This window comes from Coptis chinensis, chromosome 3, assembly GCF_015680905.1.
Source record: "Coptis chinensis isolate HL-2020 chromosome 3, ASM1568090v1, whole genome shotgun sequence".
In the NCBI taxonomy this organism is placed as follows: domain Eukaryota; kingdom Viridiplantae; phylum Streptophyta; class Magnoliopsida; order Ranunculales; family Ranunculaceae; genus Coptis; species Coptis chinensis.
The window spans coordinates 86,626,988-86,653,113 of NC_141458.1; the positions used below are offsets into that span (position 1 = coordinate 86,626,988).

Genomic DNA, 26,126 nt, shown 5'->3' on the forward strand with positions numbered 1-26,126 from the left:
GGCCAAATTAGTGCGTAATTAACAGTGACATTATGTGATTCAGAGGTAATTGCTTTCTCTTGACCAGTTAGACATCATCATCAAAATGAATAGAGAAAGCAAAATGCAGTTGATAGAAAGAAATGATAGTTGCAATTACTTTCTATTGATAGCTTGTTTTTTGTTTTTTGTTTATGTTTGTAACAACTACAAATAATTTTGAGAACCAAAAAGGAAGTTATGAAGGGAACACCTATATTTTTTTTTTGTGGAGCTAATATGTAGAGGCTGACGATTATTTTTGTGACTTGGATTATTCAATGCTTTTTGTGACTTCAAATTGTTCAAAAGAGGAATTTGCATTCATTTTTGTTAAGATGGAGGTGTATAAGACAACATCCTTGTGTTTTGTTAAGAAATGTAACTTAAAATGCAATTATTTGAAGACTAACTTTTGTATATTGGAAGGCTCATTTTTGTATATTGGAAGTCATTAGAATTCTATAACAATGTGATTGAAGAGGTTGTGCATATCGTACAAGTTTGCTTGACACACATTAGCCTGAAGTAACAATCTAAAGTTGTACAAAATAAGAACCAAACGTGACAGACTTTCTCTTAAACGGACATGTTATATGGTGTCTTGAGCAGCTCTTGCACAACTTATATAGCGGCGTCCGTTAAACAAGTTAACAAACGTAAATTAAAAAACTGTTTAAGACACTATATAAACCGTCCATGAACATGTCTGTTCAAGAGAGGGGACCCTTCAAAGAAAGCCTGCCAAAAGTTAATATTTAGACTTCACATGAATATAGAAACCCAACAACAACAACACCCATTTAACATTCACGTTCAGACTGCTCCTGCAACTGAAAAACCTTGTAGTCACCCTCGTAAGTGAAAAACCATGCATATTTACTAGTGACCACCAAGTAAGGGTGTAAAAAAGACCCTCAAGCCCTCGGCCCGGCCCATGGGCTGAAAAAGCCTTCAAATTTAAGCCCTCCTACAATTCGAGGGTCGGGTTGAGCCTCATGTTTTGAAGGGAGGGTAAGGGCCTAGATGTGAAAGCATGAGGGCGGCCCTCACAACTTTTCTATGTAATTTTATTAATATTGTGTTAAAAAGTACGTAATTGTATAAATAGCAAAATGAAAAATATGTTTTACAGAAGTTAGTGATTTATGTAGGTTCCTCCAACGTTACATGAAAAATCTAGTTCAAAATAACAAATTGTTCCATGTCGGGATATGAACCCAAGTTACTTCTCCATGTATAAGTAAGAATAAAATATAAATCAGAGTGATGTAAGTGATATGATCCTTGGTATATGGTAATGAAGTTTTTAATCAACTTCAACTAATCAAACACAAGTTATTCTACAACCTACAACACCACATCATATTTTTGGTCTCATATGTATTTCTTATTTATTCATGGAATACATCGACACATAAAACCTAAGAACGAAACTTTTGAATTTTATTATATTACATACAAATTTTAACCAAATTATTAATTAAGTACATTAACCAAAGTCAAGATTGAGAAAACCTATTATTTAAACGTGATAATTAATTTATTGCGTATCAATTTAGCAAGATTATACTATAAATAAAGAGCTTAAGAGAGTAATCAAACTTGGCCCTCAAACCCGACTTTCTGGCTGACTCTCAATTCTCTAAAGAGAGGGTTGAGGTAAGGGTTAGGGCTTCACAATTTTAGCATTAGCCGTCATAGGCCCGCCCCTTACTACATGAGAGGGCCGGGCTGGCTCAACCCTCAAGTCATACGGGCTTTATGGTTTGAGGGCGGAGTAGCCCGTTTTACGTACACCCCTACCAGGCTACCACCAAGTTATCGATTTGTTGATAGTTTAGTCCCAGAATATGCAATTGCTCCATTGTTTTAATACTAACCGTTACTACGCATTAATAAGGAAGGCTCAAGATTTATATTTTTTTTTGCAAGCTCGTCACGAAAAGATTAGGGTTTTTTAGACATTGGTCCTAGTCTTACTATGGTAATTAGACTTTGGTCTAGAAATACTGAAATATTAGGTTTTAATTCTACTTCTGCTACTTGACCGTTAGTCAATTTAGTTGACTGTGGTCATGTTGCATGCTCTTTTGAAATGGTAAGAATGCCCCTTGAGCATGCGTCTCACGCGCTTACTAGTCTAATTACCATAGTATGCGTAATTAGACTAGTAAATGTTGATTTGCCACGTGTTGGTCTGTAATTAGATCAATGTGATCTAACAACTCAATTTCGCCCCAATAACTTAAACAAACCCATTTTACTTTATGTCTTCTCTTCAACCCGTTTCATCACAATTACAATTGTAAATCAAGGCAATCAAACACTGAAAAAGACCAAAGTACACTCTTCCAATTCTCCAACTAAAAATAAACAAGGAACCACCAAACCCATTCTCAAAACGAAAAGAATTTCAACTCTCCCATATAAACATAAAAATTAAAAAATGATGAACTCCCATATCATAGTTGTTGTTGCCGATACCTCCTTCTAGGTTCCGTGTTCGTGTCGATGTGGTTGTATTTATTGAGTTTTCAGTTAATGGGGTCTGATTTTTTGGGTTTGATATATTGATTTTGAGGTTTTGATGTTGTGCGTTCAAGGAGCATGGTCTAATGTTGGTGGGGTGCCGAAGGTGGTGGTGGTGGGAAACAAGGATGAGGATGATGATTGGGCGTTCTTAATTGTGGCCTTTAAGTGTTTGAGGAATGGTCGCACTTGTTAACTGTAAACCTACAGACCACAATTGATACTACAATACCCGAAACCAAATATTTGATACGGTGTGAAAAAATATGCTTGAAAAATATGTTTGGGTCGGGTTTTGGGGGGTACAGGTCGATTTTTGGTCTGTTTTTCAAGTCGGGTTTTGGGTCCAAATGAACACCCCGTGTTATCTAGTAAACGTGTGAGAGTCACGCGCAAGACATATCAAAAAACCAAGCAGCATGACCGTAGTCAACTCAACTGACTGACAGTCAAGCAGCATAAGTAGGACTAAAACCTAATATTTCAGCATTTATGAACTAAAGTCTAATTACCATAGTAAAACTAGGACCAATGTCTAAAAAACCCTACATACAGAAACAACGAATTAGTGCTGAATTAGTACAAATTTTTCTATGTTGTTATTGTTTCGTGGAGAGAACATATTAATCCCAAACCGGTTCGACTTCTTAGTAAAAGCCGGTTCAAGTGGACAGAAGAGCAGAAGAATATGAAGAAAGAAGTAGAAAGAAAATTAGTTGAGAAAGTTGGAGAAACAATTTCTTCCATAAACGAAGCAAAACATGTTGACCAAGTCATCTCCTCTCTTCACTCTCTCTCCATCCTTCTCTTCCCGTTGGATTCTTCTCTTATCGTAGGTAGTATAGATAGTCGCTACAGAGACCAGGTCAGTTATTCTCTACTCTACTTAACTATAGCTTTATTAAAATGTGTTTATATAATAATTAGTATTACTATATCATATCATATATCAGGTCCTCAATGCTGTGGTTCCATCCACGTTGGAAATTGATGAATGGAGACATGTTTTTTATCATGGACTTGCATTTCCAGCTCTTGCTAGATTTTTAATCTACAGTAAGTTTATTATTGATTATGGCACCATCCTTACTGTTAACGTCGTCATACTGATATTCTACATGGCAGATGTTGCTTCCAATTGGTTAGCGTGTTTTCCTTTTTCAGCACGAAAGTATGTCTACGATTCTTTCTTCCTTAACGGGCCTTCTATTGAGGTTGTTCAAGCTGTAGTTCCTGGTTTATCACCGAGTGGAATTAAGAATGAAGACGTCGACTTTAATGCTGTCTGTTCAAATGCAGAGAGGTATTTGTTGCTAGTTTCATGTTGTTGTTTTTTTTTTGGAATAAAAGGCGATTATTGTTATTTTATTTTTCAAATGCATTTCATGTCAAAAAGACAAAAACTAATTCTTCTAGCACTATTTTAGGTATTTCTTACTGATGTAAGCTAATCATCCTTATGCTTCAAAGATTTTTTACTTTAGTAATATCAATAGCTTCAACAAGTTGATTTGATAGGGTTTTAGTTAAGTGGGTTATTAGATAGGCAATTGATGTAAGACTTTCCATTTTGTGAAGCTGATTAGGGATTGAGGTACCCACTTTCATTGTTTCTCCCTATCATTGTGGTTGAAGCTCTGTAGGATCCTTCCAATGTCACATTTTCTTTTTTGAGATACCAGATCCTCATTCATATCTTCAGTTTGTTGATGACACAACTGTAGGGAACACAATTAGTCCTCTGGGATACCTTTTGAGGTCATTTGGCTTGTTTCGAAGCTATTTCGGTGTTGAAAGTCAACCTTAATAAGAGTGCTAGTACACCGTGGGTGAGATTGGCAGATCAAAGAATCAGTGATTCTGGTGTTCTCTCTATTCTTCCTATCTTCAGCTATTACCGGGTGTTGAGTATTTATCATAAGATTATAAAGAATATGGTGATCAAGAACTTGTAGCGTAATCACACAGTATGGATAGGTCGATAGGCCGGTAGGGTGTTCCTTATATGAGTTCCTATCCATCCTTCCAATTTACCTCATTTCCTTGTTTTTGGCTCCTGTGAGTGTTGCCCATAGATTTGATTGTAACACGTGGTCTCGAGGAAAATCGTCAGTATCACCTTGTTAGTTGGAATAGGGTGTGTTTTCCCAAGCTCGAAGGGTTTCCAGAAGTGAAGGAGATACAGATTATGATTCCTGCTCTGTCAATAAATGGTTGCGGTAATTTGGCACTGAACATGTACTCTGGAGGGAAAAAAAATATTGTCTCCAGACATGATTCACTTGTTTTGGTTGGGAGTGGCATATAATGACGATACATGTATGCCTATGGCTTGCAGGCAACCTCTTTCTACATTGTAACTTATCTGTTTCCCTACATTAAGATGTTCAATCTTTTAACGCCCAAACAAGAAAATGAACCTTTTGGAGAAGTCTAATCTTTCTTTTCTTTTTTGTTTTTCATATTTTTCATATTACTTTTAAGATTTACCTACAGAGGTGATCCTTTCATGACAGGATACTGGTATTGCGCTTGCTTGAAAAAGATGGGGTACTCCATATGGCCAGGGAATTTGGGGCTTCCGCGAGATCTGAAGATTTTGCTAGTGAAAGGCTCAAGCCAGATAACTTGGTCTTCATATCTAGGGTTGCACAGCAAGTCGTGTCCATTCCTGACAAAGCGCGACTGGGGGCCTCTGCTGAACTTTCTTCACAGTATCCTTTAAAATTCTTTTAGTGGATAGTGAATAATGATATTTGATATCGTTATGCACATTTTCTTTCTGTTCACATTTGATATAACTAAGAGGATATTAAGTAGGGGATATTTGGGTACTAAATTAAGAGGAGTGAGACATGAGGACCTGGTATTTGGGTGGGAGAATGTAATCCTTTTACACAGTTGAGTGTAATATTATAGCAGTGTAACATTCTCTACTTTACTAATTATAATCTATTCTTTCGCATAAGATAAAATCAACTAGAGAAAAAGAAGAAGAAAGAAAAATTAAGACGAATTCCAGGAGTTTGCATAATTTATTTTTAGGTTATTTGCTCTGTTTTCTTCTATCTGGTTTACTGTTAATACTTAACAGAATTATGTTAGCTTGTTCTTCAAGCAGATTTGTATTCAACTTCTCGCTGGGGCAGAAAATGGTGCACTAGAACTCTGTGATACAAAACATATTTTGGACCGAAGTGTTGTGGATGCTACCTTGTTCTTTGTTGGGGAAACATTTGCCCGCATTTGTCGCCGTGGGTCTGCAGGTGATCTGGACGTTGTCATAGTGTGCTTATATTGGGGCATATGGTAGATGTAGCAGGATGTAGTACATTCTAATTGCTTAAAAACAATCAGAAAACTCCGTTTGAAAATAGAAATAGCCTAATATTTTGTGCAATGCTTGTGAATTATGAATGCAAGTTCCCTCAACTTGTTAGAAAATGTTAGTTTATGCCAAAATTAGCATTGAATATAGTATATAATCTAATCACTCAAATATATGTTCTAAAAACTTTTGGATGATCTTTTCAAGAAAGTAATTTCTGATTTACACAACCTTTTTTCACATTCTCAGTATTCTTTTATGTGAAGTTGCTAGCCACATGTAAAATGTGGGCTGTGGAGTAACATCAAAATATCATTCTGTTAAGTAAGGGGAAATTTTTGTCTCTGGTCTTCCCTCCCCCTCCCCCCTCCACTTTTTGGAATTCCTGCTTGATTGCTTCCACGATCATTTTTCCTTTGGGTTGAGTGCTGCTCACTGCGTTTTAACTTTCTGTTGACAAACCCTTTTTTTTTCTTTGCCTTTTTTACAAGAGATATTGAAACTGTAAAGTATATTAATTTGGAAAGTAAATAATTAAAAAAGGCATGGGAAGAGATGGGTGCTACATCCATTTATCTTCAGCATTCTCTTTGATGTGCTTGTTCATATAAGTTTCTGACTTGGAACTTATCAAACTTCTCTAGTCACTTCTGTAATAGTATGACGACCAGATGAAAAACGAAATAGATACTCAACCATAATGGAAAACTTGAAATGCATATTGTGCTCAAGTGAAGGAACCATGTGTCACCATTTATTGTTTTAAAATCTTGATGTTAGAGATCCTATTTTCAGTTCTCTCACAACTGACAATTCAGTTCTCTACTTTTATACCCAGATATTCTGATAGCTGAAATGATCCCTCAAATTCTTAAACTTGTGAAGAGCTTCTTATCATCAAGTGTTGATTCTCTTGATCCTAATCTGATCGAATCCGAGTCAAAAGCCCAGTTCTGGATTAAAATTCTGGAGGCAGTAAAAGACCCATATGCTGTGGAAAGAATGTCTGAACAGCTATTGCGTCATCTTTATGCTGAAAATGCAAGTGATGTTGAAGCATACTGGTGTATCTGGATTTTGTTTCACCGAACTTTCAAAACCCAAGCATCTATCAGGTCAGTTGCTATATATGCTATGCATGCTTTTCTCAATGCTGCTGAGCTACACTGTGATATCACTCATATCTGAGCATAATTACGATGACTCAATATGGTTCTACCTTAGTTAAGAAATGGGAACTTAAAACATCTGAGATTTTTCTGTGGTTGTGTGGGGATTGTTGGGGTAGGAGAAATTGGGTATCAGATATAACTAAGTGTTTGGGACCTAGGAAAAATTGAGTTCTAGTAGTTGGGGATAAAATTACGCCACACATCCACAAGTTTTGGACAAGGGGATGGCTAAATCTAGAAGAATGCTGTATAAACCTGGATACAAGGAGAAAGTCCTTGACAAAAAACTAGAGAAATACCTTGATTACAATTTACAATAGTTTTTTTTTTTTAACGGTAAAAATATGGGTGCATTATATGTAATTAAAGAGTGAAAAAGAGAGTACAATGTAGGATGAGATGAGAAGAACGAACTCTCTGGATGCGGTATCTGGTGTACAACTACTCTATTGATTAATAGTGGGGTGCCAATACCAGTGGATTCAAGAAAGGGGTGCCATTACCATAGTTGATGGTGCTCAACTGCTAATACCACCGCCCTAAATGAAAAGATACAATTACTGGTATCTACTACACCTTGTATGGATGCTTCGTCAGTTGTGCCTATCAGAAATTATCGTACTTGGAGTTAACTATTTCACTGTTGGTATTATGAATTTTTGTTTTCATTTTTAATCTTTAAGCAATGCTGTCATATTCTTTATTTTCCTAGAGAGTACCCTTACCAATTGTGACTATGGTATACTGATCCTCACAATTTTCCATATTTAGGTCAATGTTTGTTGACAAGTTTTTGCTGTGGAAAATATTTCGTCTATGTTGCTTGAGATGGATTCTTCAGTTTGCTGTTCTTGAATGCCCACCCACAACGAATGGGTTGACGAAAGGTGAACATAATAAGGGCCTTTTAGACAGGGTGCAGTGCATGGTTGAAGTATGGTCCAAGCATGAGTTTGTCCAAAGAGCTCCAATGGAGCAACAAGCTTGTATCCTTCATGCCTTTTAATTTGTATCTCCCCAGACATCATCACATTGACTGGTCCTTTTACACAAGTTAAGAAGTAATGCAAGTATGATCCTTTTATGCCTGATTCATTTCGAATACATCTCTCAGCCTATTAGAATTTGTAATTATATCTTGATTGCTGAGCTTTGGTGAGCTCTGATACTCTGTGTCAGTTCTGTTAAGGTCACTCTGCCACACATTAAAAGGTCCTTGTTATGTATTTCTTTTAAAATTTTGTTAACCCTTCACAAGTATTCAGATGTAACTGCGACAGTGGGCCTTCTTATGGAGAAGATGTCGAAGGATGAATTAGAAGCAACCAAGGATGTGATGCATTCGATTCTACAAGGGGTCGGCTGTATGACTTTATTCTTACTAGTTTTGGCAGAGTATTCGGTGGTTTGAGTGGTTATTATGTGTTTCTTATAGTTATCCTGATTCTTGATTGTTGCAGGCAGATTAGAGAGCCCTATTCATTTAGTGCGAAGAATGGCTGGCTGTGTTGCTTTGGTTTTCTCCAAAGTAGTTGACCCAAATAATCCCCTCTACCTTGATGATAGTTGCACTGAAGAAACAATTGACTGGGAATTTGGGTTCACTCCTGATAATGGAAAGAGTTTAGCTACTTCACCTAGCAGAGGAAAGGCCAAGGATAAGACAGAAACGTCTCCCACCTCTATGTCAAATGAAAAAGTCGGTTATGCAGCATTTGACAGAATGCAAGTTAAAAATACAAATAAGAACCTCTCCAATTTCAAGTTGGTTGACCCCTTTGAGATAATTGATCCAGCAACACTAAACAGTGAGCACGTTTATGATGAGGATGAAGATGATGATGCAAGTGAGACTTCGGAAATGAGTGATTCATCCTTACAGCCGTATGACTTGTCCGATGATGACACACACCTGAAAAAAAAGTTTGCGCAACTTGTTGACTTAGTTGGGGCATTACGGAAACCTGATGATCCAGATGGAGTAAGTTGTTAATTTTATCTTTGTTCTTAGAATAGGAATCTTGGTTTAACCTGATGATCCACATGCATATATAGTAAGCATTGTTTTCTACTGATACGCCGTTCATGGATTCTGACATTGACTCCCTATGTGGTGCATATTATGCGTCAAGATGCATACCATATTACCATCTATAAACTATCATTTCTAAGCTGTTTTTCCTGTTCTGTCTGGGAACGATAGTTACATATTTGGAATGATAAATAATGATGCTTAAAAGTCGGATGAGATATCCTACAGTACAAGTTTTCAACAAAGAAAACGCACAACAAAACAGAAACAATCAACTCCAATATTTATTATCGAAAAAAAAAATCAACTCCAATATCCACCTGTTCAGTCATTCTACGCACTGCCCAAATTGAACCCCATCTGAACACAAAAACCCAAGCAGTATGTCTCCCCGTTCCTCCCAAATGTTTTTCCAAAGTAAAATGAGACCGTTGATTGAAATAAACACTATCTCCATGGAACGTTCAGTCATCAAAGTGGGAAAAATGGTGCTATTTACGGTGAATGGTAAAATAGAGCATGAGAGACAGTCCTAGGGCGAAGTACAGTGGGTGGATTTGTTCATCAACATGGTTGGTATTTTGTTTAAGATATTAGTGGTCTATTAACCACACTAGCATCCATCTCTAATAGTGCCACTGTGCTCTCTATAAAGTGCTATTCTGATTCCCTCTAGCTTGGGAACTGTTAGTTTTTCATTGTGAATGAGCTGAATGCTTCTTAATTTGCAGGTGGAAAGAGCATTAGATGTTGCTGAGAATCTAGTTAGAGCATCACCTGATGAACTTAAACATGTATCGGGCGAGCTTGTCAGAGCACTTGTGCAGGTTCGTTGCTCAGATTTGACTGTTGAAGGAGAAGAAGAAACTGCAGAAGAAAAAAGGCAAAAAGCTCTGATTGCATTGCTTGTCACATGTCCATTTGAATCTTTGGACGCCTTTAACAAGCTATTGTACTCACCTAATGTGGATATCAGTCAACGCATCCTTATACTTGAGACTATGACTGATGCTGCACAGGAGCTTGCTGATGCAAGATGCATAAAAACAAATAATCAGCAAAAGGGCCTTATATCAACAATATCAGAGACCCAACCATGGTTCTTGCCCCCTAGTGTAGGGCCTCCTGGAGCAGGTGCTTGGAAAGAAATCTCAGATACAGGAACTCCTTTACGCTGGTCATATCAATATGAGAGGGAACTTCCTTTGAGACCCAGTCAGGTCAAGAAAGGGAAGTCCCGCAAATGGAGTCTACATTCAGCCAAGAGACAAGAATATCAGGTGGAACAGTCAAAAAACAACTTTCCTTTGTATGCAGCTGCATTTATGCTCCCAGCTATGCAGGGTTTTGATAAGAAGAGGCATGGTGTTGACTTGCTTGGTGCAGATTTTGTTGTTCTTGGGAGACTTATTTATATGCTTGGTATTTGTATGAAATGTACAGCCATGCATCCAGAAGCTTCAGCTTTGGCTCCTCATTTTCTCGATCTGTTAAGCTCTAGGTAAGATTTTTGCTGTCGAACCGTCATATAATTTGGATATGGTTTTTGAATGCCATATCGGTGTTGGTGCATATCTAAATATTTAGCGCTGAACTAGCACTGTCGAGATAGGCTAACATGGAAGATTTTCTACAGCATTGTGAATTGTTCAGTGAGAAGTCAATGATCTCGATCTAGGTTGAGTTTTGGCTTCAAAGAGCTCCCAGGTTTTTATTTTGCTTGGCAAAGTGTGTCTCTATATATATGATCAAAATATCAACAATGTAGGATGAAGTATCCCACTGATATACAACATGGGGATATATGAAAACAAGAGAAATACGAGAAGAATGAAAATAAAAACAAAGAACTACAAACTTTGATCATGCTTGGCCAAGCAAGGAATCCCATCTGTCAAATGATATACTTCTTTCATCTTGCATTTGGTCATGTGTATATAAACGCTTATCCTCTGAATCACCATTGGAGTACAGTTGATTTGTCTTACTGAATAACTTTTAGTCTTTCACCACCATCTAATTTTTGTCCATTGTATTTGTTTCAGGGAGGTTTCCCATCACGCGGAAGCATATGTCAGACGATCTGTTATCTTTGCAGCTTCATGTGTATTGATAGCACTTCATCCGTCATCTGTAGCGACTGCCTTGCTTGAAGGAAACCCTGAGATTTCTAAAGGGCTTGAATGGATACGCACGTGGTCACTTCATGTTGCTGAATCTGACACTGACACTGAATGTGCATCTGTAAGTGCCTTTTGAATCAAATTCCTCTCATGTTCTGCACTGTCTTGACAAGGAAAACGTTGTTGAAATAACATGTTTCAAACGTCTTACACATTGAAATACGGTTATTAATGTTTCAATACAATAGACAGCTCACTCTTTTCTCTCCCTAAAAGAGCACATATCCAACCTCATCGTTTGACTAATCTCAATTTGGGTAGCATACTCTAGATTTGGGTGAAATTCATTATTCTGGGCTACGGTTTCAATTTTTTTTCTAGTTAAATTTCCTTTCTCTGCACCTGTGCTTCTTTGGAATGCATTCGCACTAGTTACTGTTGTTAAACCTAGGGAGACAAATAAGAATCATAGTCAATTATTGTAATTTGTATAGGAGGGAAGGGTGTTGGTGGACCATGTATTGTTGTGTTGATCTTTGTCTTGGAGAATTTGGACTGCTTTAGAAACTTGGATACGGGGGTCACTTGGCTGTGTCTGGAGTTTGCTTCCTTTCTCAGTCTTGTAGAACATAGGGCTTGAGGGGAATCAAAGGCATTTGATAGGGTTCCAGAGACCTATGTTAAGGCCCGGCCTTATTGGGGGTCAAATTATAGAGATTGTAGCTAGGTGGGATAGAGTGCATTATTATTGAGACTGGGTGATGGACAAAAGGCTGACACTCAAGCAGGGGCTCAGCCAACCCTTAACCCGAAGCATTGAGGGTTCAACCCACAAACTGGAGGTAAACCCACCCAATCAACACAAAGTATGGGTTCTCCGAAGTGGAACCGGGTTGGCTGGTGAAATATTATCAGAAGAAGAAGTTGAGGTAGATCAGGATCAGTAGTGCTGAAACTAATCTGCTACCAGGTAAAATGGTAGAATTTTAGCTGTATATTCTTCCGTCTAGAGGTGAATAAATACATGAGGTACCTAGCAGATCAAGCATGTACAAAAATAGATGTAATACAGATGCTTACACATATAATAGATGCTCATGCTACGACGCATAATTGTTGTTGATTGTATTAAAAAACAAGGTAATAATTTCAAAGAACAGAAATGGTGGAGTTGCGTGAGGAAGTTATGTGACTTGCAGCGCTGATAATATGCGTATAGATTGCTTGAGTTTTTCATAATAATATATTCTCATATGAAATCCCTCAAGCAAGGCGTACGTAATGCCCAGGCATGCAGAGGAAGGTGGAATATTGTGCATTTACTCTTCCAGGAATATATGTTCTCTGTTTTTGCAAACCAAACACAACAAAGATGTATTTTTGGAGATTATCACAATCTCAGTGTCAAGAGCCTGTCTCAAATAAGTTTGTCACTTGCCTTCTTAGAACCTGGAGTCCAACGGCAAAAGTGCCCATTACTAATGAAACATTGGCTAGAACTTGATAACAGTTTAATCACATCTGCTCGACAACATATCTTACATTTCAATTTCTAGGCGTCAAGTTCAAGGAAATCCTAGACTACAAATATATATTTATAATGCCATTCAGGTGGCAATAACTTCACTGCGATGCAATTTATATGAAAATGGTTATGTAATTTGTCTCCGTTGTTCTTTCTGCTTATTCTCTCTTCGGAAATTTAAGCTCTCTATGTTTCCATTACTAATTTACATTGTCATAACCAACTAAATGTTCTTGCATAGATGGCCATGACATGTCTTCAACTTCATGCTGAATTGGCTCGCGAAGCTTCTCGTGCACTTCAAACAATGGATTTTACTCCGAAGGAAAAAGGTGTCAGTATCTCAAATATATTATCGAAACCAGCAATCAGAATCACGTTTTGAGATACAGATTATCGACTTTAAAGTATGTTGTTCAGGTACTCTCTTCCACGACTCCGAAGCATTTATGTCCTCATCTTGGTACTAATTGTTTTACAAAAAGTAATCACATGTTTATTATTTGCGTAGGGGGGCATATCAGGGTTATATTCAGGTGGATCGAGCAGAAATAACTTGAAGAAGCATCTTCAGCCAAGTATGAGTTGTTTGAAATGGGAGATTGTCGTGGCGCAGGGTAAACACAAGGGATGGAGGCTAGAGTCTGTAGGGGAGAAGTTCGGGTGGCTAATCCGAATGAAGGGGTGGGAGATTCACTAGTAGATTGTAGGCATTTGCTTTTTTCTGATTAAGTTTGTAGGCGTTTTCTTGTATTTGCTTGGGGTGGGTATTAATGTAATTATGTAACTATGGTGTACATGTACTTTTTCTTTGTACTTGGTGGGTGGCTGGGCTGGTGTCTATAGAGAATCAGCAAAATTGTATAAAGAAGTAAAGAAAAATAGAACGAAGTTTTTTTGTGCTAGTATTTCTATACCTCTATAGTGAATTATCAAGTGAGCGGAGTGAACGTTCTGGGCCGAGAGAGGGTATGTGGCCCAAAATATCGTTTGGTTGGTTTCTGTCTATCTTTCCCCATTTCTCTCCGCCAAAACTCTCTTCTCTCAAGTCTTCAACTCCTCTATCACTTGTTCTCTCCGCCAAAAATCTAAAAGAAACTCTTGGAGGCAACGAAATTGGCGATGTAAAGACACAATCAAGGCTGTTTTTGTAGTTTTAGTTCCATTAATACGAGGGTTAGTTCTTTTTCCTATTTCTTTCATTTAAATTATAACCCTCCTTAAATTTAATTTGTATTAAGTGTTGAATTTTCCTTACTAGTTTCATTGCAGTTTAGAATCCACAATTTATTGAATCTCAAGAAATTTGTTTGCTAAAGGTTCGAACATCAGTCCCCATTTTAAACTTCGAACTTGATATAAGAAAAAATAACCCAATTTGTTTCCGTGCGAATCTTAACTCTGGGTTTTTTTTTTTTTTTTTGTAAACTTTCCCCACAATAGGTCACTCTTCAAATTACATACCTCTTCTCTGTGAAAATCTCAATACAGTTTTGTCTTAAGGTATTGTGAGTGTCCAGTAGCTAGAGTGGTCAGGGCCTAGTGGTTGTACCTAGATGCTCTTGCGCTCTATACCTAGTTACTTAGCTTGTGAGCAACAACCTATAATACAATGAGGTTGAAAAAAAAACTATCGTACCCTTAAGTTTAACCTAATCAACTTCATTGTCCATTTAACTAATCTTTTAACTCTTTTTTCTTAAAAGTTCAATGGGGTTCTACCTTAAAATGCTATTCTCTGTTATTTTAAGTAAATCAGTGAGGTGGTGCTATTCACTTTGAAGGCTGTGTTTGTTTATTTTGAACTGGGTGAGTGAATTTGTTGAATAACCATAGCATACGCAGGGGCTCCGCTCACGCCCCACTGCATTGGTAGTATACTAGTTATTATGATTTTTTGTGTTTATCCTGTAGGTGTTACTTGAGATATATAGATTCGTCATATGCAAAGCAATCGATACCGATTCCGCTTCCGTTGCCGAGTTTACTACTCTATTTGGACAAAAGGTATGTGCACTATTTTGTCTTCACAAAGTGTCCTACATCTATATTTTCAAATGAAAAATCATGGTTAGATATGAATATAGTATCAATAACATTTCAATAGGTAATTTTTCAGTTGCATAAGTTAGTAATTGTTCTTGCTGATTTAAAAACCATCTAAAATGAAAACTCATGTTTTTTTGTGTTATTAGAAACCTCCTTTTGGATCAAGCTTGATTTTGTATCCCTTTCTTGGGGCCTTTGACCAATGTTATGTGATTCAATGGTCTGAGATTGGACTCGGAAGTTAATACTCACTTTCTATAGAAAAGTGGTGCATGGTCAGTTTCTAGACGTGTATTGTAGCATAACTTAAACATGATTAAGTTCAAAGTTGTAGGTTATTGTAGGATTGGGAAGGGATTTATTGCTCCTAATTCCCTTTATATTAAGTTCAACAGGAGTATTTACATCACCTTTTTTTATATATAAAAACTCCTTTAGTTTCCCTCTTGTTTTGTTCGTTTGCCACATCACCATAGGAGATGTTCTGTTTCACTCCGTTGATCTGAAAGAAAACTCTTCTTGATCTTCTGTAATATATATATATATTAGTGCTATTTCAACATGCATGGAAATACACTTTTGACATATTTGCAAGCGATTGTTTTTTTAACTTATCATGCGTGAGCGAGGATGTGTTCTTGAACTCATGTTTGTAGCGTACATGATTGAGCAATGAGCTCAAAGTGTCAAAGTGCAATTTTTTTGCATAGGTATTATATTTTATACTTGCAGTTAACTTGTTTCTTTTAACACTACTTCTTCGATTATAGAAACTCGTCAAAGTAAAGTATTGGAAAAATAACACCGAGTCAAAATTTTAACTTGCTTAGGAGAGCATTTTGTGTCATACTTTTAAATTTATGATTATATTTTTATATAATTAATTTTTCCAGGTGCCGGTGGGCCCCAACCATATACACTCCCTCAATGATTCCCTGCCAGCAGAGGATGCTGCCACTAACTATGAGTTTGCATGGTGAAGATTTGCACCGTTGGTGTGTTTGAGCAGAACGATTGCCCCAAGTTTGATCTCATCGTTCTACTCATTATTCCCAAACCACATTGCACTTGAAGAGCTAATAATTGAAATGAGGTAATAATGAATCTCTAACATCTTAATTCCGTTACTTATTTTTTATTTCATGTGTTATTACTCTATAGGTTATATTTCCATTCTTAGATAATGATTGATCAGCCAGTTGGAAGATGTTGTTGTGCGCTATCTCGTTGGATTCACCTCTTTGTATTATGCTGTTTTCTGTATGTCTATATATTCCCCGTTTTGATTTCCTGTTATTTTATCCTTTTGTTTTTTTGGAGATATTTTCAATTTATATTGGCTTGGGCTGCATGAAGAAATGGAACCTATGTCTAACAATGGACAAAGGTTTGTTTTCTTACTCTATATTCTCCACTTGTTTCCCCGTTCTGTTCTATCTATCTCAATGTATTCCAATTTTTGTATTCTGTTGTGATCTATCTCCGTGATGTATTCCGTTGTTTTCTCTATTTCTATATTCCATGATTTGATTTTTCGTTATATTGTCGTCAATGGAAGTTGGACTCAAGAAAGTGAGAAGTGGAGTAGTCTCAAGCATGAAGATACAACTAAGCTAGGTTGTTTGAAGGTGCTTCAAGCAGTTCCCAAGTGCTTCCTGTGAGGTATGTGTAATAGCAAACTTATTTGGTTTTTCTACATGTCAAAGCCTGATAAACTACGCTTTTCTTCTAGCGAGTTATCTTATAGTTTGGTTACTTATTTGAAGTTGAACCAAGAAAGTGAGAAGGGGAGTAGGCTCCAGCATGAAGATAGATTGAGCTAGGCTAGGCCATTTGAAGGGCCTTCAAGAAGATCTCAAGAGCTTCAAGCTAGGTATGTGTATATTCCTATCTTCCAGCGAGTTATTTTATAGTTTGCTTAGTTGTTTGGTTCATTTAGGCATCTATGAATTGGTCTCTTGGTACATTTTCTATGGTTAGTATCTTTATAGAGATTAAGTATGTGAAGGTGACCTTGTTTATTTCCTTAGTAAGATGATAGAAGTAAAGGCGAGAACTTAAGAAATAATTATTATAAAAAAAAGTTAACTTAAAAGACATTAAAAAATAATTAACTTAAATTACAATAAGGTTGCTATTAAAAAATAAATGACTTTTAGAAAGTTATTCAGTAGTAGATTACTTACCTGCCCAAGCTTTTCCAAATCTTTTTGCACTTTTGCAAATCGGTCATAAGATCATGCAATTTAATCTCAAAAACTCTAGCAGCAACAATTTAAGGAAAATCAACGTATGTATATCCAAGAGCAATCTTGTATCTCATTTAAAAACAGGCTTACCAATCAAAAAAAACAAACAAACAAACAATCTTGTCAATACATTTTCTAGGTCTCCACTACAGGTATTGCCTCAATTGTCAAAAATTTGATTTCTTCTCCATTCCTTAGTATAATTTCCACTATTTTGATTAAATGCACTTTCAAGTATGTGAAGGTGCATTGCTGTTGGGGACCATCACTTTTTGGTCGACATATTTGCCTATTAAAAATTCAGAGAGAAGATTATAGAGATAAGCACTTGGTATCAAAAATTAATACTTGGCATCATCATATATGTATCATAATATGATATGGGATAAGCTATTGGTTCTGTCACCGGTGGATTGTGGGTGGAAACATTCTACTTTGCCAAGTGTGAAAGTTTTCTTGAAGGAAAAGAGGTCATGGAAGCTTGGTAGGACTCATGTTTGAGTACTCAAATTTCAATTCAGGAAAACATTCACAGGTAAGCCAATCACCATTACTTCTTCAACTAATTTTCTTATTTTAATTATTATTTTTTATTTTTATTTTTCTGATTTCTTTTCAATTATTCTTTCCTTTTTCAATAAGACTCTTCTTATTTTTCATATGTCAGAGGTTCTTCTTCTCTACTTTAGATACATATGAATACTTGCATATACACGTGATGAGATCTAAGAAGGGCATGAGAAAGTAAGAAATTGGAAAAGAAGTTAAAGCAAGAAGATGGGGCTCAAGGTGGGTAAGCTGCACAACTTGAAGGATCAAAACAAAAGGCCGCTTCAAAATGATGTATTATGGTGGAAAATATGTTGTAATTGACAGTAGTTCATAAAGATATCAAATACCCAAACCTTGAGTGGAAACAATCTGTTTGAAGATAATGAGTACAGTCGATTATATATTAACTTGACAGTTTATAGAGTTTCTAAATATTCAAGCCTTTTAAAAATATGAAAGTGTGATTTAGATTAGGAATCTTTCGAGGTTAAGTTTCGTCGGACTGATACTTTGTAGTTTTTTTCTCCTATTTTTTCTTAATCTTCCTTTACGTGGACAGTCCTATTGAGCTCGAAAAGGGACTGCTATTATATATATACTAGTTTTCGAACCCGTTATATGAACGGATGCCGTTATATTAAATTATTATGAAAATTATAATACCTATGTGGAGCTATGAGGTATAAATATTAGATTGGTTTTTACTTTATTTTTTATGTGTGTTGTTCTTTGTCTTTTCCAATTCGGTTGTGTAACTGTTATCTACATATTCTATGTAGAGCTATGAGATATGCATATTATATTTTCTTTTACTTAATTTTTTATGCGGACGGTTCTTTATCTTCTCAAGTTCGGTTGTGTAACCGTTATCCACATGTTATATGTAGAGCTATGAGATATGAATATTATATTGGGTTTCACAATATTTTTGATGTGTTTCCTATGAATATCATTAATTAGTATATCTCGCTGTCACGTAATATTGCTTCAATCTAGTTATTAGATTATGATACTTGGCTACACTATGAATAAATTATGATTGAGCATTTAGTAATGGTTTCTTGCTTTCTAGGAAAAAAGTGTTAATCTTTTCAAGTTTACATCCATTATCAGTTATATTTTGTTTGTTTATGTAAATCAATTAGGAAATAATTTATTATGGACAGAGTAGAGGTGTCAATTAAAGGTGGCCGAAAACTGTAGGATTTGAGGAGAAAGGTTGTTCTGGGTTGTATTATCCCACAACTCTTTCGTTGTACATAGAACTTGTTGTTGATTGGAAATGATGTTATTTTTCAGTTTTTTAATGTAAATGGTGTAAATTTATAAAATTTTGTAATGGCTGAAAGTAAGAGCAACGAACAGCAGCTGCACAAAAGATATGTTATCAATGCATCTCTGTTGCTATTTCTGATTATGTATGATCTGACTCTATGGTAGAGTCTTTCGTGTATAACAAATGATATTGGACCACGCCCATGCAATACACGCATGTCTGGATTAACACCAAGACTTGTAAAAGCATTACACGCATTGTATGACCGAATGTGCTCACGAAATGACCTCGCATTGGCATTAGATCCTTCATACAATGATTTAAGGGCAGGGGGCAGTTCAGAAAGCAAAGGCAATTTGATCTTTCCTTGTAATCAGCACATCCCAAATAGAGGTTTGTTTTTGGTTGACTTCGATAGTTGTTCATCTTTCCAATGTAGGGCAGAACAGAATCCACATTGCACATCCATTCAACCAAGATAATGTTTTCCTTTCTATGGAGTAGGTACATCTACATCCATTGGAGAGGTGAATACTCATTGCATACGATTCTTTTCTTGGCGAGCGCGTTGAGCCAATTGTTGCCGAGTAGGTACTAACCCTCGTGAGATAGTATGTTGAGAAAGAGTTGAAGAAGTAGACTTTTGAGAAACATTGTAAACGTTTATGTTGTTATTTCTTTTCCTTCCTGAATGCTAATAGAGAAATTAAGTGTCAAAAATTGATTTAAACAAACATATACTTTACAACATAAGGAATAAGATGAAGAATATTTCTTTTAGGAAAAAAAAAAAAAAAAAAAAATGAATGCTAATATTAATACATGCATATGAAAATTGTCAAAAACTGCTTTAAACATTATTAATAGTTTAACCAACAACTTACAAATGAGATAACTACAAAAACAAACATAGAATATGAAATCTTTGTTTCACAACATATAAAATAAGAATTCGCAATGCATCTTCGTAGTATTAAAAAATTGATAGCATGACATGTCCAGTAGCACTTACCTCTCAATTATTAATACATGATGGTTAATATTCCATGAATTAGATGAAAAATTCTTCATACTATGGTAGAAAGAAACAGTTATTTTATAGCTTAGTTTACAAAGATATCAGTTTTTTTTTTACTTTTTCGACTGTAGAGGCTAACAAAAGTACAGAAGAAGTGGATGATTAAAAAAAAAGATACCTCAATATTCTCAGCATTTTGAACGCGGAATTGCTCCCAAAGTCTTGCTCTATGAATTTCTACTTCCGTTTGGTGTACTAATCCTTATGAGATGGAATGTTGAGAAAGAGTTGAAGAAGTTGAATTCTGAGAAATATTGTAATCGTTTCTGTTGTTATTTCTTTTCCTTCCTGAATGCTAATAATAATACATTCGTCCAAAAAGTGACAAAAATTGATTTAAACAAACAATATAAGAAATAAGATAAATAATATAAAAAATAACAACTCATAATAAGTTTGTTACTTTTTAGACTGCAGATGCTAACAAAAGTACATAAGAACTGGAGAAGCTGTGCTATGAGTAAAAAAATATACCTCAATATTCTTAGCATTTTGAGCGCGCAATTGCTCCCGAAGTCTTGCTCTATGAATTTCTACTTATGTTTGTTGTTCCATGATGATTATACCTTTAACTTAAAAAATAAATGGTAATCGTACCTCAATTGATTAAAGAGATGCAGTGAAGAGAAGTTAGAAAATTATTGCTATTCACCTATTGCTTCAAAATTACTTGGTCTGCTCAGTCACAATGTGGTTGAGTTACTGTCTAATTATCTATGATTAAAGAACCACTATAATCAATTGAGAACAAAGAGGGTACCTGTTTTCTCCATTGTTTGAAGACGGCTACTGAAAAAGAGTTGAACTTGGAGTGCTTTTATGGGAGTGCCTCTCTTTTACGTATTCGTGAAAGGAAAAATAAGGGTGAAGTGAGTGAGATGGCTTTAAACAACTGAATAAAACTTCAAAAGCAAGGTTTAAGTTTGTGATAGAAATCTCAAAGTCAAAAAAAAAAAACTTTGAAGAGGCCTAACTTCATTCTATAAGGAAACCAACATGAATATTTTGTGCCATGACACTTACCTTATGACCATGCTGAAATCACTGGCCTCACTGTGTTGATAAACTTGGCTTGAGGTTTTATAAGGAATGATGAATTTATAAGTAAGGGCGGGAATAATTTGATGCATTCTAGGCAAGTGTTACCTCCTTGTACATTCTAAACACAGTTTTATGTGGTTCAATATACTTTACGTCTATCTTTATGTTTGTCTATGGAGCAAAGAAGTACGCATATATTACTCGGTGTCATTTGCTAACAGGGCATAATTTTGTACTTTGGAGCAGCATTACTATTTCCTTTCTATATTGGTACTCGATGTTTAATTTTTTTTTTTTCGGTTTATTTCGTTTATTTCATTTGTCATTGGTTTTTAAGTCTAACGAATGGTGGGTTATTTGAATTATTAGGATTAACAACTATCTTAACTTTGATGTATAAATTTGCACTTATTAGGAGTTCTGATACATTAGTAGATTTAAATAGTAGGTTAAAATGTAAAATAAGTGGCTCGGTGTAAATTTACTGCTTTGAAAATAAGACATATTGTAAACATTTGTTTAAATATGATTTTATGATGTTTGAAGTTTGTTTCGGTTAAAGTGTAGAAGTTCTTTCGTCATCATTCCTTACACCTCCAGCCACAAACCCATTTTACCTAAACTCCTAGTTGTTGCTCTCTATTCTTTTGGTTTCATATTCATTGTAGTCTTACTTATCTACTATCGTAGACGCCATGGATGGGTAAGTTTCTTTAGTCAAATATTGTTTTAGTCCAATTGCTTAAGATACTTAAGAGACAAAATGGGCTGAGTTGTATATGTGCATGTGTTGGGGACTTGGGTGTTATCTTTATCCTAATTTATGTTTTGGCTGAATTGAATATTTTATGTTTGATTTGACAGGTTTAGTAGTGGACCTGCATTAGTAGTAATATTCCAAATTATGGATTTGGAATGAGAAATACTAACTGCTGTTTTGTTAGTTTTAAAAAGTTGTTGTTAGTTTTAAAAAGTTGTTGTTAGTAATATACCATGGCATATGCTTATATTATTAGATATAGCTTGCCTAATGGTAAAGTATATGGGAAATGGTTTGCTCACGATCTTTGAAGACGAAACAGATAAAAGAGCACTATTCTTGATCTTTAGGTATTCTTTTAGGCCCATATATATTTATAAATATGTTTTTTTTTTAGTTACTGGGAGATGATGTTCGGAATCCTCAAGATTTAATTTTTCATTACTTCCTCCAATAAATTTGGATTAATGTTCGTCTATTTTTAGGTTTATTCGTTTCAGGCATGAACTTCAGTGAAATCAGAAGACTTCTTTTGTAATGGTGTAGTTTGAATAGCACATTAACTACGAATATATTTCAAAACAACATTATTTTGCTACAAATGAAGTAAATAAATGAAATTAATGCATATCTAAAGTTTAAAATAAGCGTTTAACAGAAAAAAATACTATGTGACCAACATAATAAAATTTTGGTATTCAAGTACTAATCCTCATGGTTTTCTTTTCTTTATTATGGAACTCTCCATGCCTTTCATTCCTTTAATTTTTTCTTCGAGATAATATATTTTATCTTTGTTGTGTTTATCATCAACCAAACAATCTAGCATAATATTTTTGAGGATGTCGAGTTGATTCTGTTTCTCTTCAACTTCTATTCTTTTCTTCATAAGTTCTTTGAAATTGAAGTCTTCAATTTCCATATCACGTTCATCCTTTATAAACTGTATTGCGTGAAAAGCTGCTGAATCCTTTGCTTTTGCAACAGAATATGTGGTGCTTCCATCAATTTCATTAACTATGATGTCTTCATTGTTAAAGAATAAGTCTTTCGGTACCTTTAATGTTACAGTGTTTTTGAATCGTCCGCTCTCTAATCTTGTGTTGTAGACCAGATCTTGTTGAATGTTAAGTCCTACTTCTAGAATTTCCTTTAGCATTTTTTTTTACATAAGTTGTAATTTTCATACGCCATTATCTGCAATAGACATAATAAAATGAAGTCAATAAATAATTGAAAATAATGGAGAAAATGAAGAAAATAGGCTACTTGGTTTTTCGATATGTGTAGTTCAATTGTTTTTTTTAGGTTAATAGATTATGTTTTACTAAGTGATTGAAAGTTCACTTTTCGTAGGGTTCTAGTTTTGTATATATCTTATATTTTGATATTTTAGAACAGCGAGCTTCTCCTTTTTTGCAGCCTCCACTCTATTAGGACCCAAGATTATGACACGTGTTGGGTAATTTGAAATGTGGATTTTGAGTTTTATAGTGTGGGCACATGTAAAACGTGAGTGGTAGTTGTGGTATTTTGAAAGGGCATAACACCAGACACACCACAATAGACGGTCAAACTTGGTAAATGATGGTTAACTAACGATAGGGTTACCTAAAGCTAAAAAATGTAAAAATGTGGGTCTAACGCAAATACCCATATTATTGGGACGACCTAAAGCTAAATCACCTTATTTTAAATTAGTTTTTTTTTTATAATTAGGTAGAAGCTTTTGGGTTTTAGAAACCTCTAAGTTTACTATTACTGTTGGGCCTAGGCCCATCAAATTTGGTAACATATGTTTTAAGCGGGTATTGTATTTCAAATTCTATTCAAATTTGACCTGCTACACTACACAGCCACTCGATTACTTGAAATCGATAAAAACTTGAAACCAAAGAAATCCTATCAATGAAAATTCATTCTCTATTTTTTTGAAACGTCATGACTCTTTAAGTTTCAACATTCATGGCGTTTCAAGCTTAAGCTAATGTATCGTTTCCGTCTCCATTCGTTCGACATTCTAGATCGATTCTCAGCTTCTCCATTGAAATTCAATTTTGAGAGGAAAAAGCCCACACTGAATTCTAAAGCGAAAAAAGAAGACAAAAAGGTATTGGTTTTCACTCATTTTCATTATTACTGTTGTTGAAACTGAAATTGCTATTTGCCAGGATTATTTGATTGATGCATAAGAGTTATACGGTCATATGACCCAATCCTGAATGTGCAGTACTTCTTACATATGTTGCTGAGTATAGTAAATTATATAATGGACGATTTGATGCTGAAGTTTTTTAAGAAAAATTAATTGTGGTGTTGGATTGATTGACTCAGTACCTTCAACTTGAGACTTGTCTCCCACAGTCCCACTGATTTCACAATATTGAGAAGAATAATAAAGAGGAGGGGTAAGAGGGTTTCCATTAACAGTTAATAGCGAGTGGTTTTTACACTAATATAGGTTTTAAGTTCAATATAGTCCAATATAATTTTGAATTAAAAGAATAATAAAAAAGAAACCGTTATAGGCTTACGCTAATATCTCATGTGTTTAAACTTTAATATTTAAATTTTTGTTTTTATCATCAGTTGAATCATAAAAGAGAAATCAACAAAATTATTAAATAAGATACTGTAAAAAAAATAGTTTACCTTATCCATATTTGTTAACTCTTTCTGAAGCCTTGATTGAATATCTTCTATTGTATGCAATGAAGAAAAGAAAAAGAACTCAGTTATATATGTAAAACTAATGTATCGAATTCAACATGTAAATCAGAATAAAAGAAAAAACTGAAAGTTTACCTGTGTTTTTTGTTTTGTGTTAGGAGGATCGTTGGTTTTTTTTATATATAGGTTTGTTTAGGTTAATTGATTAGGTTTTCTTATGTCATTAAGAGTTTAGTATTAATAGGATTCTTATTATATATATATATATATCCCTAATTAGTGTTTTTGTTTTGTGTTTATATAGATAGGTTTGTTTAGGAAGTTAAGTATTAATAGGATTCTTTTTGGTAGAGTTAGATTATTTTGTGGGAACAGACCAACTCGGTAGGCAAGGGTTTTTATTATACAATATTAAATACCGCTTTGTTGTCCTGGGAACCTTGCGGTCAGCAAAACTGCGCTAGTTTCCCTTTGCCCAACCTCTTCTATTGTTCAAGTATATGGTGCCAAATACAGAATGTATTAAATAGAAACATCGACAGTTCAAGGGATAAATTTCAACCACTTGGCGAATGTCATACTGGTTAAGACTCTCTGTAGTCTTGATAGACTATTTGCTACATAGTTATTATAGTATATTAACTGATAGGAATTGGAGTACTAAAAAGCGGTAAGAACTCTCTACTTGGGCACACCCAAGGGGAGTCCTCTACTTTCTCTCAAGCTTTGAGTTAGTCCTTGCACATCCCATTCAGCGATTGTTAATTCTAACCGATCACTATACTTATTAATTGAGCTATATCAAAGTATGAAGTATCCCCATCTAAAGTCTGAACTGAAGCTAACATGAATCCCAGTTCGGATTGAGTATCCTGCTTCAACCAACCAAATGGTAGTGTTGCTGCATTGTTATGTGCTCTATTGCTGGTCTTAGAACTCAAGGAAGTGTTAGCTCCGTTTGCGTGTGGAAAAAGGTGGATCAATAATCTGGCAAGAGCTCACGGCCTGATGCTATGTCACTTTGATAAAATTGGTACTGATAGTTACACTTTAAGCAATCGAAGTCTTGGTTAATAGAATATCTAATACGTTGCCAACATTTCTCCAAAACAAAGACAAAAAAAGAAATGAAAGACAAAAAAAAGGGGGAAATGTACTAATGTATGCTTGGACTTTAGAGTCGAATCTTTTTAGTCCATTTTGAAGTTGTGAAAGTGTGAAACCGTTGTTTCCACTTTCAAGTTTTAAGTTTTTGTTTTTTTTTTCTTTGATGAAATTTACTTTGGCTTCATTGCTTGCAACATTTTCAGCAGCTTGTATCTGTCTATTTTGCCTTTGAAGGATCTTATAGGGTTGCCAAGTTTTATGTTTTCTTTTATGCATCCAGCTCCTGTCCAGTTGTCCGTCCATTTGTGTAAAAATTGTTTTGTTTTGAGGCACTTCCTGCTTCACGCTCGAACATGCCTGAAGAAACGGAAAAAGGGGCTGAGATTAAGGCATGTTTTGTCGCAAGCTCGTTAATTGACTGTCTCTTTGGAAGGAGTAGGCACGGAGTTGACTATTTAAGATAAGGTGCTTGTACCTTTTTTTACTTTTGTTTGTGTTCCCCCCACCCCCTGCAAATGCCAGTTTTATAAATTTCATGGCCTCCACTGAATTTATTAGGAGCACCAACAAACAAAAAAAAAAAAGAGGAAAGTAGTATCTTTGAAATAAACCGT

At 35.3% G+C, this 26,126-nt stretch overlaps 1 protein-coding gene and 1 long non-coding RNA gene across 6 annotated transcripts; both read left to right on the forward strand.

The window, feature by feature from the left end:
• Positions 1–2,314: 2,314 nt before the first annotated feature.
• EMB2423 (telomere length regulation TEL2 family protein) lies at positions 2,315–13,638 on the forward strand. Of its 2 annotated transcripts, none has more exons than XM_086603058.1 (13): positions 2,315–3,415; positions 3,504–3,606; positions 3,676–3,853; positions 5,067–5,264; positions 5,656–5,816; positions 6,717–6,993; positions 7,822–8,036; positions 8,316–8,414; positions 8,511–9,031; positions 9,814–10,583; positions 11,128–11,326; positions 12,972–13,150; positions 13,242–13,638. In XM_086603058.1, the coding sequence occupies exons 1-12, from the start codon at positions 3,239–3,241 to the stop codon at positions 13,113–13,115; spliced, it is 3,042 nt and encodes a 1,013-aa protein (XP_086459184.1). In that variant the 5' UTR covers positions 2,315–3,238; the 3' UTR covers positions 13,116–13,150; positions 13,242–13,638. The 2 variants fall into 2 exon arrangements, with proteins under 2 accessions (XP_086459184.1, XP_086459185.1); XM_086603059.1 differs by having other exon boundaries at positions 2,716–3,415; positions 3,715–3,853.
• An 84-nt stretch (positions 13,639–13,722) lies between these two features.
• On the forward strand, positions 13,723–18,031 carry LOC147511344 (uncharacterized). 4 transcript variants are annotated; one of them, XR_015219333.1, is made up of 8 exons: positions 13,723–13,906; positions 14,645–14,737; positions 15,673–15,872; positions 16,100–16,166; positions 16,338–16,441; positions 16,546–16,652; positions 17,264–17,563; positions 17,696–18,031. It is a non-coding gene; the product is annotated as an uncharacterized LOC147511344 (long non-coding RNA). The 4 variants fall into 4 exon arrangements; XR_015219335.1 differs by having other exon boundaries at positions 17,333–17,563; XR_015219332.1 differs by having other exon boundaries at positions 13,832–13,906; positions 17,273–17,563.
• The last annotated feature ends 8,095 nt before the right edge of the window (positions 18,032–26,126 follow it).